General features: G+C 39.1%; 1 protein-coding gene across 8 annotated transcripts in view; it reads right to left on the reverse strand.

Annotated features, from left to right (window-relative positions):
* The window catches only part of ELAVL2 (ELAV like RNA binding protein 2), an 80,465-nt gene extending 68,661 nt beyond the window's left edge, over positions 1-11,804 (reverse strand). For 3 of the 8 annotated variants that reach the window (XM_054986746.1, XM_054986744.1, XM_054986741.1), the window contains exons 1-2: positions 11,721-11,792; positions 8,845-9,088 (exon numbers count right to left, since the gene is read on the reverse strand). In XM_054986746.1, the coding sequence (XP_054842721.1) occupies positions 8,845-9,088; positions 11,721-11,792 (316 nt within the window). Of the gene's footprint in view, positions 1-8,844; positions 9,089-11,720 lie in introns of those variants that run through there. The other 5 variants (XM_054986743.1, XM_054986742.1, XM_054986747.1 and 2 more) reach the window with 4 other exon arrangements.
* Between the last annotated feature and the right edge of the window lie 5,374 nt (positions 11,805-17,178).

Raw genomic sequence — 17,178 nt, forward strand, 5'->3', positions numbered from 1 at the left:
CCATTTCCATCATGAAACACAAATCAGCACACACAGCGTTTCCCAGGATGTCTCCAACCAAGGCACTGACCAAACCCAGGCCTGTTTAATGTTCAGCAAGACTGTATTATCCACATTTCTTCTAATCATACCCTGGAACCGGTACGGAGAACACTTTACAACACCAAGGGTTCAAACCCACAATAAAGACAAACTTCCTCAATGCTCAGAGAACATACAAATCCTTCTGTCTTTTCAGACCCCACATATGACATTTTAGTAGCATACATAAAATATTGAAAGGAACATCTATATAACTATAACTTTGCAAGGTATTGTTGCTCTAATTTTGTTTGCAGTGTCAGGCTTTCAATATTATCTACAGTTGCTTAATATAGTAAATTGACCAGTTGACCAGAATTAGTATACATGATACAGGTGAATGTAAACATAGAGAATATCAGCTCACAGTATAATCCCTTTTGCTGGAGACCATAGTTAAATTCCATACAGGAACCATTTTCTTAAAAAAAAAAAAAAGCTGTAAAAGCTCAAACAGTACAGTACATGATGTGCATGTATGAAGTTCCAGATTCAAGCCTTGGCATCCCCTGTTAAAGGAACTAGGGGTGCACAATTCAGAATTCCAATTCAGAAACAAACCCAAACTGGGCTAAAATCAGGCCCAGCATTGCTGGCCCAATTCGGAAACACTGAATCAAAGCTTTCCAAAGTAATTTGTATCGCTTCGGGAAGCTTCAGGAAAAGTGGCAGCAGCTGCTCCCCACAGCAACTGCTCCCTGCTGCTGGTTTTACCTGATGCATCGGGTGAAGCCAGCACGGGACATTTGACAGCACAAGTGGCACGAGAAGGGTGGCTTTAAGCTTTGGTGTGTTCCAAATCTTTACGGAGCATACCGAAGCAATTCAAACACCTGAATCCCGAAGCAGCTTGCAGCTTCAGGATTTGGGTCATTCCAAATTGTTTCCCCACTTCGGGTAAACCTGAACATTTTTCAGGTGCACACCCCTGAAAGGAACTCAGTAAAAGGATTTAAAGAACTGTTGCTAGCCTAGATGGACCAGTGGACCTGGCTGCTCCAAGACTGCAATCCCAAATCTAACAGTATGCATTTATTGCAGGTGTTGAATTTCATCAATTTGTCTTAATGTGCTTTCCTTGAAAGAAAGTGTTAACAAAATATTTGAATACCTGAGAGTTTTCACAAGTGAAAAAAACTTACATTGGACAGGAATGAACATGTAACTCACACTTATTTCATGTATAAGTGATGGCTATCCACACTTCCTTCTCCCTGACTGTTCTCTACCACAGCACACCTCCTAAGGACATTTTTTTCTACTCACATTCCAATACAATAAGCCCAGCTAGAAGGAAAGCATCCAGGAAGTGGGAGTACAAGAGAGTGACTGTCAAGGAGAAGGTCATTTGCCAAACTCCACCTATGCACTTTTTTGCCTTTTTAAATCTCATCCTCCCGCACACATTTGATATGGGCAGACCACCTTTTGAAGACCATAGCACACCTTTTTAATTACCAAAAGACCTACCTAGTAACATTTCAGAACATCAGAGAACAAAGTTACTCTCAAATTGTATCAGGCTTCAGTTATGAAAACAAAAAGTTTCATACCAATTAGAAGAACTTTTCTACTTTTCTTCCAGCTAAAACAGTTGTTTTTTTTTTTTAAAGTAAACCAATTACTCCTTGAAGACCTGTCAACATTTTCTTGATTGAAGGTAGGTATTTTGATCCCCGGTGAATATTAATGTGATTTGCCATCAATCATGCACTATGTTTAGGCTGAGAAAGTTTTTAAATGAAGTACCAGGATGAGCTAAGAAGCTTGAGCCCAGTGGAAGTGTTCCATTTCTTCTAAAGCTTCCCACATCCCTAACACATCCCAGCCTAAATACAAACAGCAAGTTTAACAAGACTCTGAAGACAGTCCTAAATCACTTGAGCTTTCATTCAACACTTTGACCACTTATTAACACAGCCAAAAATATACACAGCTTCTCCTAAATAGAAGGAACACAGCTTAATTCATAACAGGAAGGCCGTAACCTTGACTATGGTTTATAGTAAAATACTGGCATAAATAGGAAAGGAATGGTTTAAATTTTACTCCTCGCCCAATTTTTACTGCTGAAACACAGAAAAACTACTTCTGTCTTAAGAGGCATAACCTTGTGTACATATACTTATAGAGAGCTGCTGTAGCACAGTGGTTAAGTGGTTTGGCTGTGAATCGACACTCTACTGGTTCGAATCCTATTTTTGCCATGAGCTCGGTAGGTGGCCTTGGGTAAGCCACTCCTCTCAGCCCCAGCTCCCCAGCTGAATTGTGGGGATAACACTAAATTTTTCACCGCTCTAGGTGAGGCAACAATCTGTCTAAAGAGCAGTATATAAGCATCATCATCATCATCATCATCATCATCATCATCATCATCATCATCATCATCATCTGTATTCCAAGAAGCAAAACAAAGTATTGGGGATAAGGGCTATTTTCAATGTGAAAATTGAACAGAAAACAGGTTTAATAAATCCCTACCGTCTCCCTATGCCCTGACCTGGATAGCCCAGATGAGCCTGACCTCATCAGATCTCAGAAGCTAAGCAGGGTCAGCCCTGGTTAGTAATTGGATGAGAGACCTCCAAGGAAGACCAAAGTTGCAGCGGCAGGCAATGGCAAACCACCTCTGTTAGTCTCTTGCCACGAAAACCCCACTAGGGGTCGCCATAAGTCAGCTATGATGTGAGGGCACTCTCCACCACCACCTTCTCCCTATACATGTCCATTTCCCCATCACGATGTATAATATAAAAGCTGAAAAACTTTAGTTTCATAAATATGTCACACAGTATAATTTGTCATGCCAAGTTATACCTAGTGAACTGGCAATTTCTACCAATTCCTCCTTCTCACTGCAGAACTCCTGCCTATCCCCCAGGAGTCGCATTTCATGGAGATCAGAGACAGAAAAGTTCCATCCTGCTACTGGAAAATTTAGTCTGGATCCAACTCAATCCATTTTATGGCATTAAAACAGCGAAATAAAGAGAGTCAGTATGGTTAAAGGGTCGTATCAGGATCTGGAAGACCCGAGTTTGAATCCCCACTCTGCCATGGAAGCTTAATGGGTGCTCCTTCACAGGGCTGTGGTGAGGACCAAATGGAAAAGAGGAGAGTGACATAAGCTGATTTGGGTCCCCGTTGGAGAGAAAGGTGAGATATAAACGAAGTAAATATAGTAAGTTTCAGTTTGACAAAAAAGTACTTCATGTATTTCAATTTTCCCAACATTTCAAGGGCTTTAACATTTCTGGAAATGTTATGTCTATTAGTGGCCTAGCAGAATTAGAGCCAAGCCTACCCTTCATTATCTTCTAGGAAGAGAGTGGGGGAAATAAGTGCCTAGCTCAAGTCACTGCAAGGGAAGTCAATGCATAAGTGCCTATTCCCTCCCCTCTTCTTCCACAAGCATCCAGTGCGGTCCTCTGGAATAAGCAGTTGGATTCTAACATAACATAAGGAGATCTGGGTTGGGACTGAGCAGGGCATAGAGATTTACCTAAATCCATCCCAGCTATTAGTCAGGCTGCCACTGGTTTTTACACAGTTATTTTTCCTTCCAATAAGCTCAACGTGTGTCAGTTTACTGCGTAATATAGTCTGTAATCCTGAATGTATGGACAGCGCACAGGAGGTTTTGAAAGCATTCCACGTTAAGTTCTCAATAATCTTCACAATCAGCTGTTATGCTTGCAGCCTTGGGGAGAGGGGCACACTGAGGCTGAGGGTGTCATGGATTAATTGAAGGCTACATAGTAAATCAATGACATGACCAGAATCATTCTACATCTCACTTGCCAGCCACACTCCATTTAAACCCTGCAACACATTAAAATTGAAGGGTGGTGGCTCAGTGGAAGAGCATTTGCTTGGCATGCAGAAAGCCCCACGTTCAATCTCTGGCATCTCAAATTAAGAGGACAAAGTAGGAGGTGATATAAAAGACCTCCGCCAAGACCCCGGAGAGCTGCTGCCAGTCTGAGTAGACCAAACTGGAACCTTTTTAATCCTGAGCAAGCAGGTTTTTGTAAGGGTCATTGCACAGTTGACTCTGAAAGCCCTGATCCAGAAATATACCAAAAATTATAAAGGTGCCTCTACGTGACTTTTGTTGCCCTGTCTCCTGCCTTTGACTCTATTGAGAGATCAAGATTATGGGACAAACTTGGTAAAACAAGCATCTCAGTATTTTGGGGTACTGAGAAAACTACATTCCAATCTCACAGTTTGGGTTAAGAGTGGGTTCTTGTGCTTCTCTTATGGATCCTATTCCTTTAAGGAAGGGTGTTAAACAGGGTTGCCTTTGGGTTTAATTTTCACATTAATCGTTTTGTGAAGCCATGGGCTTTCCGCTCTTTCATTTGCTGGTTGGCAATTATATCTTTCGCCAAAATTGGACTCAGCAGAATGCTAGTTAGGTTGGCTGATTATTGTGATAGAGAAGGACTAAAAATGAATTACAATACAACTAAAATTGTTGTTTGGGGCAAAAACAAATCCAAGCACAGATGGACTATCAATGCTCACAGAATAGAACAATGCCCCCTTTTTAAATACCTACAATCTACAGAGGACTGGGCAAACCTATTCTTACACAAGAAACATCATAGAGGCTACTGGAAATCATGGGAACTGTGAGAACCCACAGCATCTGATCCTTCAACCATATAAGATCTGTATGACAATCTGTAGCTACAGGGGGTCACTCCCAAACTGGGAGAGTAAGTTTCAGACTAAGAGACGACTCAGCGAATTACTGAAGATCAACCCTTCCGTAATTGATCTCAATGCAATAGAGCCTCTCAGCCATCAGAACCAGGCAAAGAGAATTCTACTATCATTTCCATCGTCTAAGGTCCCCTCGTTGCTCCACAGGCAAAAAATGAACTTGAGCCTAAAAGGGGTTTTTCCTGCATGGGTATTTAAAAACACTGTAATACGGAATTTATACCCTTGTGTTAAAATGCCAACAAACAGTGTCAACTGTGAGGATCAGAATATCTCTGTTTCCTCGAATACGGACTTGATAAGCTGGAAGGTACCTGTGGAAATCCCGAGGTCAGATCCTCAACACTCGGACTCTAAAAGGGCTTATGCAGAACAAAATCCTACTAACCCAATGCATAATTATCTAGAAAACCCTGTAGAGACTGAACTCTTGCACTCCTTTGGGAATCTGCCAACAGTGGAACAGGAAGCTATCATTGAAAGGCTGGAATACATGAAACAAAAACTACAGGTATCCAAGAACCTTGAGATAGTAACCCTCAGTCAGACTCACGAGACAATAACCCCTTGTTGGAATAATGCAGTGGAATCTCCCATGGATCTCATTTCTTCCAATCCAGAGACAAATAAACCAACTGACCCTGGCATTTGCAAGTTGATACAGCAGGACAAGTCCTCCACTAGCTTTCCAAACACTAAGAGGGCATTAAAAAATGGCTGTATCTTCCAAGATTTAAATGGGGACCTAGAGCAAATGGCCAAGGATGATTGACAATTAAATGTCTTATCTTGGAATGTGGGAGGGTGGGGGAACAAACTTTATGACCCCGAATTTTTAACCTTTTTATGCAATTTTGACATTCTTTGCTTACAGGAAACATGGGTGGAAGATTCCACCTCTCCATCTATTCAGGGTTACAGGACCTTTCCAGTCCCAGCTACTAAAGTTCATTCCAAAGGCCGGGCCTAGTGGGGGCCTAGTGGTTCTCATCACTGTTAATCTGAAAGCAGAAGTACAAATCCTGGAAAGTAAATGCTCAAAATATATCCAGGCCCTTTTAATATAGGGACGATAAATTGGTTCTATTTTGTTTATCAATGTATACTTAGGCATAGTATTTCATGGGTCTGTCTTGACAGACACACCTTAATGCTAATTTATCAACTATTCACCATACACTGGGAACTGTTTTAAAATTTTGCTGTTCAAAGGGTGGCCAGTTAATTGCCCCAGCCCTCAAAGTATTCTAGGACAAAGTTATCATGCAGCTCTTGTATGGGATTGAAATTTGGAGGACAAGAAAATACCTGATCAATTTGAAATCATTCAGAACAACTTCTTAACGAAGAAGCAAGAAAATCCTGCTGCACACTTAAGATGAGAAGTCAGATTACCTTCTATTACGTCAAAAGTCCACTTGAAATTATTAAAATACTACAAGAAACTTGATAGCATTACTGAAGTCCATCTGGTAAAATACTGTTTCTAGTACTATAAGGAAGGGAATCAATGGTCCAACTTGTTGTCCTCCATTTTGCAGTTATATTCCTTGCCCTTCTTAGAGGCTGTAATATCTTGGGAACCAAGCAAAATTTGTAGTTGGCTTCTTGAAAAAGGCGCCTTGTGGGACATAGGTCCCAACAATCTAAATTTTCTTTGTGGTATCCCTAGATCAAGAAAAACAAATTCTTCTCTCCCTATTTAGCTGACCTTTCTGATGCTCCATTAAGAAAGGCATTTACTAGTGCTCGCTTTATGCCATCCAAGTACTTGCAGGGCAGATATCTAAACGTCAGAACAGCATCTCCATCCTTGTGGTCTTAATCAGGCGGAAGACATAGTACACTATGTTTTACACTGTCTTCTTTATGGATTTGTAATAAACTGCTGAATCAATTTTGTGCAAGTTTTTCTGGCTCAGATAAGGAATGTATTAAATTTTTACTGGCTGATATTTTTCCTCTTGTTACTCTCAAAGTGGCTATTTTTATCCATAAGAAATTAATCTGTTAATCCTGTAAGAATTTTAGCTAAATTGTAATTCCATGTTATTTCATGGTTTTTGTGTTTATCCCTTTTATCATCTTAGTTTTAAACTTTTAAGTTTTATTCTTTTATGTAAATATGTTTTAATTTTTTGCTACGGTACACTGTTTTATGTTGCTGTGTATGCGGGGATGTTATGGCCTATGGCTACAACAATAAGCCTATTAACTAATAGTCTGAGTAGACAATACTGCCCACTATGAACCAAGGTTCTGCTTCAGTATAAAGCAGCTTCATGTATTCAAGATGTTTGCTGTCCATGGCATTCCCCCCACTAATGATCACTGGCCAAGTCCTAGAGGACAATAAACGTCTGCCATTTTGATTTTATGGGGTGAAGGTAAGATGCACCAGGACACTTAAATTATTTATTGCATTTTTATCCCAACCTTCCTCCACAGAGCTCAAGACTGCATACCTCCTCAATTTTACCCTTGCAACCATCCTGTGAGTAGTTTAGGCTAAGAAAGAGAAGTGTATGACTAGAGTGTATAACTGGTGAGCTTCCATGGCAGGGTAGAGATTTGAACCTGAGATGCTAGTCTTATAATTTAGCCACTACTCCTGAAATGATCAGGGCATTCTGAAGATTTGAAAGTACTTAAATTCTCTGATTATTACATACATTATTGAATTAGAGAGGCTCTGAGTTACCAGATCAAAGCAGCAATACAAACTATGCAGAAGATGGGAGGGGAGAGAGTGCAGAGAAAGAAAAAAAGAGTCAGCAAGGCATATGTGCTATCCATTTCTTGCCACAAGGAGCATTAAGCCAAATCACACATAAAAATCTCTAAGGCAGAGAAGCTGCTAATTGCTAATTATTCAAGCTGACTTGCAGTCATTAATGCAACCCTTCCAAAGCACTAGGTTTACAATGTTTAAGATTCCTTAATGCTTTTTAGATCTGAAAACACAGGGAGTTGCCAACACTTAAGTGTCAATATGACAGCCAACTTCTGAACAGGGTGATGAATGGGAACAACAAGAGAACAAGATGAGATGCTATCCTGGGAAACTGCCAAGAATACAAATACAGATGCTAAAAACAAAAGTCAGGAGACTGGAGGTGGGGGCTGTTCCTCTCAGGCTCTGGTAGCAGAAGAAAGGCAAAGCTCGAAGTGAAATGAACTTACCATCCATCTAAGCAATAATATGCTCTAAAGGACAGGTGATCTAGGCACAACTGGTAATCCACAAGAAGAATCCAACCAGCAACATGATTTTTGAAGGGTATGTATTTTGTTGCACTTGGTACCAAGATCTGACCTCCATTAAGTACAACTGTAGTCAGACACATGCCTCCCAACAGCATAAACTCTTCTCAGTCCTAAAATTCTCTTTAGCTATACAAATGAAATCTATTTTTGCTTACTATACATGAATGCCACCCACCCCACAGGCATTTCTTTATGAAAACAAAAGTTACTTTCATCACAACATCAGCATTCTTAGTTTTGGACTCCATCCTACTAGTAACGAGCCAATAGGGCTAATCGGGAGTTTCTACAGATGTTCCCACCTTCAATTCTTTTACTCAACAGCTTTAATGTGGATAGCAACATAGTGTCAACTAATATTATAGAAGCCTCACATTTTCAAGCTCTGTTTTTTTGTTCACATCTCTACTCCGATGAAGAAACAATGTTACAAAAAGGCAGCTTTAAAAATCTGTTGGTAATTGGGATTCCTTTGTAAAAGCAAAAGTATTCTTTCACGGGGAGTGTGGCCTTTTATACCATACTTACAATTAAACCTCGTTTTTTCCCCAAAAAGCCTTTGAAAGCTTCTCAGGTTATTCTTTGAAAGCCTGGTTAAGTCTTCTATTTAACACAGGACAGCCTGGATGAAATGCTAAGCCATCATTCCAGCCAATTCCCCCAAACTCTTTTTCTGTCATTCACAAGCAAGTAAAGCGATTCAAACTCCAGCATAGCAGTCACATCTGTGTTGCATGCACATACTAAGTCCCGCTATTTACATACCTGTTATTTTGTCTCTTACAAGTTTACAGGATTCTATCTCCCCAATGCTTCCAAAAAGACTTTTCAGCTCTTCTTGTGTCATGTTCTGAGGAAGATAGTTGACTATTAAATTGGTTTTGCTGTCCTCGGTGTTTCCAGAATCAACTGGTGATGAGCAGTTGTTGTTTATAGTAGTAGGACCATTGGATGTGTTATTGCAAGTTGGTCCATTAGACAGTTGTGTTTCCATGGCAGCAATTACCTGCTAAAAACAGAGAAAATGGGAACTGTCAGAATTCATATTTCAGAATCTATTAACGATTCCAGCCAAGAATTTAAAACTTCATCACTATGCAAGAGTAGCCAATTGTCAGGACTGCAATAATAGCTCTACAATAAAACAGTTTTCATTCCCTCTTCCCTTCCCTTGCATCCCAAAAGTTCTAAAAGCAATAGAAAAGACTTTACTAAAAAGATTTTCTATGTCAGGCCTTTTAAAAAAAAGTCTCAAGAGCTTTTGACAATACTAAGGAATTAGAAACATTTTTTTCTAGCCCATGCTAAATTATTTCAGTAAATCTTTTAAAAGAACATGACATGATATATACTAAATGCAGATGAAGCATCAGCAAAGTTAAGTGCAAAAGTCACATATGGGAGGCTTCCACAATTACTGGGAAAAGGTGAACAAAGACTTCATTGGGAGGCATTATTACAAACAATGTACTGTTTTGGTTACTTTTCCAATAGTGAAGAGGGTTGAATACATTGGTCCTACTACCAGCAAGTAATCTTCTGTTCCAAAAGCCTTTGCAATTAACAAGGTTTAAATGTTAATTGCTGGCAAGACCACTTTTGCTCTACGTTTGTGAAGCTTCTATGACATAGAAAGCTTTACCACCAATTAGAATATGACAATTTGGATCTCTACTGTTTATTCCAGTGCCCCTAAGAGTAGCACAAACAGATGTGCACCACTGGTTAAACTGAGCTAGTCTAGAAGTCTGTGAACAAAACTAGGATGGCTCACTTGAAACCGAGGATAAGACGTGGTCTACTCTAAATGCAAAAGACTGATTCCAATTTCAGGTGGACTGCTACAAAGCAGCAGTTAGCTTAGCAAATCTGTATTTTAGACAAGACCTTAAGGTTCTGTTTTGAGATTAGGTACCTGGTCTATTTCCAGGGAAGATTTCCACATATAAGAACCTACATTTTTATCCAATCTGCCAAGACAGAACATAACCCTAACACCAATGAATAGCTTAACGCACAACAATGGCCGTTTCCACACGGCTTACCTTCTTCCAGAAAACAGCATCTTCACGCGCAAAATCACGTGAGAAGACAATGTCTTCCACGATAACAGCGTCTTCTTGTGTGATTTTGCGTGTGAAGATGCTGTTTTCCAGAAGAAGGTAAGCCGTGTGGAAACGGCCAATATTGTGCTAATAAAATTATTCTGACCCAATTTCACTAAAGGACCTTAACTTCAAAAGGCAGCAATTAAAACAGGGTCTCAATGGGTTGGTTCTAGACTGCCAAAAGAGTAGCAGAGCTCACGGAAACTATTATTTCTGCTGCCTTCTTTATGGAGTCCCCTGAAAGGCTGTTCCCAAGTGTCTTGGACACAGCATGGAATGTAACAGAAGGCAATACAGAAGGAAGGAGAAGGAAGCAGAAGCCCCACACCCCGTGGCATCATGTACAAGCCCTTGGCTTCATTCATGCCAGAGCTTATGCAAGATTCAATAGCGGGATTCACAGTAGCACCTGCAGCACATCCAGACCGCTCCTACGGGCCCAACTTCAACCTTCAGAACTGAAAACAGGGGAAGGTGTCAAATAAGCAAACTCTGCTCAGAGCAGACTCAATATTCAGGAATCTTGCCAATAGTTAAGCTGCTAGTATCTTTATGAAAAAAGGCTACATCAGTACTGGCATTTTTGTTAGCTTATACCTCTATTTAAGATAGGAAGGGAAGAGGGAGATTACGGATCACCCAGGAAATGACTGGGTTCTAGAAAAGTGAGGAAACTCCAAAAAGAAAATCACATGATTACTGATAAATTCACTAATATATGCTTACAGGTTAACTTCTAAACTCCCACGAAACTTAGCTGGCTATGCAAAAACCACTAAGAAAAATTTAAAACAGATTTCTAGTCAGATATTCCTATTTCTGGAACGAGTGATGGGCTGCAACAATAAATTCAGATCGAAGTTTCCTAGAAATGTCTGGCTGCAAGGTGTTGATTGACAGACCGATCAGCACACAATATGGAAGGGCAGTGTTTATTTTCACATTTCTATGGCAGGAATGAAATCCTAAAACAAGGTTCAAATATGTAAGTGCAGCAGTTTTGTGATGAAATCACAGCGCTACTGGCACAGAACCATTTCCTTCTGAATAAAGCATTATTAATATCCTATTTTTAACAAATTGGTTCCTTATTAAAAGATAAACCTGATCTGCATCTCTCCTGAGCTTTAGTCTTTCTGACCAAGCAGTTTAATAAGTGAAATTCTACTTTTTCATTAGTAACCAAAAAAATACACAATATAAATTATTTTCAAAAGTGACTTATTCAGCATTCAGACCATACCAAAACATCTTCAATAGTAAAACTATTTGTAAAAAATTAGACTAAAGAAAACAGATAATTCAAGTTACAATCAAGAAGGAGGCAGATGGCATTCAAGGAAATCTTATGGGTGTATTAGAGGTTTAAAAGGTGCCCTGCCCAAGACCAGGGATACAGCCTAATTCCTACCCAAGACTTAGAAAAAGTCTATCAAATTATTCCAAATATAATTTGAAGTGTTTGGTATGGCCTCAGCACCACTGTAACATGTTAAAAATAAGCCTACTGAATTTAAGAAAAGTCCCACAGACCCCAGTCCAAGGCTCTGCTGCCCACGAACCACTTCTAAGCAGAGAAGCCACATCACACAGTCTGACTGCCATGTTAGTTTGGAGTTGCCGTCTGCAATATGGACACAAAAAGTACCATATGTTAGATTAGCAAGGTAATGCAACAAATCAGTTTGTACAAATTTACAGTAATTGTATTTATATTCCCAGCACGTCCATGCAGTGTGGCTTAATAGAATTTCAGGCAATTCCAATCTAATCTTCTCAAATTCATTTAACGTGTTTTTCTTGCAAGAATTAAGATAGTTTAAGAAGCCTGATTTAAAGGTAGCATGAGCTAGTTACTTTGCATCCAATCTTAACCCTACCTTAGAACATTCACACCACCTAGGTATAAGAGAACCACTATATAGGGGAAAAAATAGATGCTAAGCCAATTGGAGATGGTAGTAGAGGTGGAAAAGAAAACATAGTTAAGCCGTTCTAATTTAGAGACTGAATCCATGGACTACTTTATATAAGAAGTTCGCCTTCACAAAGCCTTCTAAAATTACCTAATAATGGTTGCCTCTTTCTGCTAAACTAACCTTTAAATATTGTCGGTAAAATATTTGTGATGCCATGCTAGTAAACTAGTTCATTGTATGTTAATAAGGATTATTAGAATCATGAAACTTTGTAGAGATGCAAGTAAGCCAATCAATAGAAATGTGTTCCATAATATGTTCACCTCCAGGTGCACAGAAAAATTAAAGATCCATGCAAAGGGTAAACCAGGTGAGATTTAAATTTAGCAAAGCTGGGCAGTCATGAATATAGCTGATATGCCATTTATAATTTATTACAACTTGCCCAGGGATTAGCATGAGGGTGATAGGAAAAGGTTTTGTGCCACAAACATGAATGTGCCAAGCAAAGCTAATCAAACTTTCCTTCTAGTCTTTTAACAATCCAGCAACACATGTACTCTGGCCACACTAAACTGCATACTGTTGTATGCGCATATATACTCACAAATAAGAGTAACGACCTTACTATCAAAGTAGGTAGTTCTTCCGAAGGACAACTTACTTTTGCTTTTAATCACAAATGTGGTTTCATTGTAAAAGTTACACAATCTCCAAAGCTCCTAGCTAATCAAACAAGTATATTTTTCCACCAACCCATATAACCTTCATTAGGCAACTGTGGTTTATTAACAGCCTGAAAGAACCAATTAATCTTCCATTTTACAAGAAAAGTTCCCAGCCTAATCCTGAGAGGAGATGGTTGGTCACCTAGGGTGAACAAACAGGTGGTCATTTCCAACAGGGGCTTAGACTGTTACAGCAAACATTCTTCAGTCAAAATCATAATGACAACTTGGTATTTTAGAGTACATTAATAGTGTTCCTAATTTGCAAGCACATCAACACAATGTACAGTCTCAATTAAGTGAGTTTACCCACCTAGCTGCTGAGTTCTGTCTCTTCTTACTACAAACACATGATCTCTATTATAAAATAGTGAATCCTCCAAGGGCAGAATTATCAAGTTAAGTTGAATATCAATGAAATAAGCAGGGAAAAATTCAACAAGAGGTGGAACACATACTAAACAGGACTGACATTTATTAGCTGTTCGTGTAATACCTTGACAAACCTGATAAAAGCAATAGTACAGGATACATTTAGTGTTATGTCATTGTACATATTCACTAGACACATTGCTTTTCACCGTATCATCAAAGCCCTGTACTCTTTCACAGAAGTACGATCCTCAAGCAACTCCAACAGCTGCTGCTATTATAAGCCAAATTCAAAGAAAGTACTCTCTCTAGATTCTGGTACAGTATGATAGTTGCTAGGTTGAAGGATAATAATGAGCTAACAAGTACAGCCAATCTCAGCTTGTTTAGAGCCACCAGCAGATAGTGGCACACTTATGCAAGGACGGCAGTATGTGGGTTCCAGGAGAAAACAGACACATTGTTCTTACGGTCTGCCAGTATACAGAGATGATTTTCAGTTTTGGAAATAGCTGAAAATAATCATAATTATGGAGGCTAATTTGGGTCCAGCGTCATAGTTATGGAGACTGATTTGGGTCTACCAATGCCTGCCTGTGCTTCCTTCTGTGCTCCTGCTGTCCAACTTATGTATGAACAAACTGTCTGTAATACAAACCTCTAGCAAGTTCTCTTTCCAAGAAAACAGAACCTCTAAAAACTTCCATAAATTTCCCACATAAAGTTATTAAAAAGAGACCCTCTTGGTTTTCACGCTACTTACCACCCAACTGGCCAGCAACCAATGAGAGTTATGATTTGATACCAAGTATAGGAGATATAAAAATTACAAGCAATGCTTTGGAGCAGAGCTACAGATAAACAATTTGGAATTATATTCTTCTGGTCAATGTCCTATAGAATCTCTTCACCCAGCATTGGGTGTCCTATAGACTCCCTTCACAAATATCTGTCTAGCATGCATTAGAGCCCATTTGTTTTCAACAGAGACCTCTGTTTTTGCAACAAAAAAAAAGGCTTCCTGGAAAAGTGAGGGGGGCATTGTCTTTGGAGGTTTTTAGATAGCAATGCAAGGCTGCAGTGTTAGACAGCATTTAGTGGGACCTGAGCTGTAGGCAAAGGTTTTTCTGTGGAGTGTTTTATGAATCATTTATTTTATGTTTATGGAATAAATCAAGCCCCCTTGAGCTGCAAAGGCAGCATATATTGTTTTAATAAAAAATAAAATATAAGCCACCCTTCAGCCCTTTTTTATTTAAAATATTTATAACCTTGCAGTTATGTGTGGAAGCCCAACAGGGGAAAACTTACTGTTTTTGAAATGAACAGACAAAAGGAATAAGAGGAGGAATGCTATAATACTGTAATAAGTGTTTATATATCCAAAGCATAGAAGAAACTGTGCCATGAAAAATTTTCTTCTGTTTTGACGTTTGATAAATTTAACAGTTTCAGTGACAAGGAATGGGCTGTGCAGATTTATAATATTACCAAACTTATGGTAGAAGAACATATGACGTCCAGTACAAGGTTGGCATCTCGTGACATTACACCCACAGATCAGTTTCAGAAATAAAAGGATCAAACAGGTAAGCTGACTAAAGTGGATATTTGGAGAGGTTATATCATTTTTTCTAAATAAATATAATGCAAATTATCTCCAAAAAAAACCCCTCAAGACTTGCTGTATCCTAATATAAACCTCAATTCCAGAATCAGAGGTATGTGAATTAGAATAGTCAATGGCACACACATGTCCAATTAAAAAACTTGCAAAGTTAACAACTAGGATCTTGTAGGAAGTCTTGTAGGAGATATGATTTTTGCCAATAAACCATGTCTGAAGCATTTCTATATCCTATGGAGAATTCTGAACAAATACAGAATTTAAGAATGGTGCTATGTTAGGCTGCAATTTTTTAAAAACAACTTTTATAGCTAACGAAAGACTGTTTGTTTTGTATACTATAGTCAACAAAAGATGCTCTCCCTTTAATCCACTTCAGTTCATTGAATGAATTTGGAACAGCAGTAGTTGCATATGGATGCCAACACAGACGTTTATGTGTTACTTGGAAGCCAAAGCAGCACTTTTTGACTTAGTTCATTATATACCTCTTCACACTTTTGCCTTTTGAATTTCATAAACTTAAGATAGTCTGCTTCTTCCTAAATTGTGCTACATCACTGTAAGAAGTTACTTTACAACAAAACCCACAGGTGGGCTGAGGTCTACAGAAGGCAAATTCAGAAGCACTCCAATACACTCCAAGGCCATACATTAATAATGAGACAGCGTTAAATGAATTTTCATCAAGAAAACCACATTACAGTAATCTCATCAATGTTACATTAAATTACAAGATGGCGCCAGGAAAGGGAGATAACTTTAAGTGAGCAGTCATGTTAGTCTAGACTCACAGACCAAGATTCAAGTTCAGTAGTTCCTTAAAAGACCAACGAAGTTTTCCAAGGTATATGCTTTCTTGAGTCAAAGCTCACTTCATCAGAAACGGAGGGGGGATTAATGGTGTCCAGCAACTACCAAAGCCAGACAGAAATTGGGGACACGTTGACAACAATACCGTATTTCCCAATGAGGCAATGAACTATCCAACTGTCTGTACCACTTCAGAAAAGATCACAGCTAGCTTATCTGACCCTCAGTTACAACTTGGAACTCAGCAGAACTGCAACTGAGCAAACAGTAGCTGTGCCAATTTCGACTTAGGCGGTCAAACCTTCATTACAACTACTGCATCAGCATACAGACCAGGGCAAATCTGATGTGGATCTAGAACCCACCTACAAAATTTAGGAGTCGAGATCAAACTCTCACTGTATTGTTATAAAATGTCTCAACACGAATACGTACTGATTTTTATGCTGCCTGGATGATTAACTTAAGGTCTATCAGACACCTTTTTAAAAAAGTAACCATCTCACTCACACACATGTTGTGTAGGTATTTCTGCTGGGTGAGTTCCCAAGTGTTGGAAGAAGGTTCCTCTACACCAGCACTAGAATTCTTCACACACATGTTCATACCATAAGTGTGAGAAGGAGAACACGACTGCTATTATATGCACGCTTACTCAGGAATAAATCCCACTGAAGTCAATGAATCTTATGTTGAAGAACTGACACATGGAATTCGGCAGTGAGAAGTTTCTAAGCAGTCAGAGGACACGAACATAGATGTGGGATAGGTTCAAAAACACTTAAATTCTCCACTGGGAAAGGGGAGGAAGGAAGATGGCAGGACCTGAGATTAGAATATCTTCCAGCCATATTGTAATTCCTATTTTCAAAATGCTGTACATTTTGAAAACTCCCTCTTAATGATTTCTTAATGTTACATTTAGAAAGGTTAGCACAGCACTAAAGAAGCAGTAGAGTGCTGTGAAGTCAAAGAGTATAAGCACTAAAATACAAAAACAGTGTGTTCTGGGATTTGTGATGCTAATATATCCAAGTAAAACATGCAATCTGCTAGAGGAAAAATTATACTCTTATGAGCTCTATCAATTCTTCTGTGCCAATCTTCTCCGAAGAGATGTTGCAGAGTAGGTGGCATTCTGAAGTATATTTGGAACTGTAGGTTGTGACTGATATGGCTAATAAGTGATATAAATATTAAAATAAGAGATTCTTGCCTACGAAGTACTCCTTCCTTGCTAGAAACATATCCCACAATACCAGGTAAGTAGAACTGGTATTGCCATACCAGGTAAGTAGAATTGGTATTGCGACTGCCATAAAAAAAGCTAATGCTATGCTAGGGGTTATTAGGAAAGGGATTGAAAACAAATCAGCCGGTATCATAATGCCTCTGTATAAATCGATGGTGAGGCCTCATTTGGAGTACTGTGTACAGTTCTGGTCGCCACACCTTAAAAAAGATATCATAGCACTGGAAAAAGTACAGAGAAGGGCAACTAAAATGATTAAAGGGTTGGAACACTTTCCCTA

This window comes from Eublepharis macularius, chromosome 8 (assembly GCF_028583425.1).
Source record: "Eublepharis macularius isolate TG4126 chromosome 8, MPM_Emac_v1.0, whole genome shotgun sequence".
Lineage (NCBI taxonomy): Eukaryota > Metazoa > Chordata > Lepidosauria > Squamata > Eublepharidae > Eublepharis > Eublepharis macularius.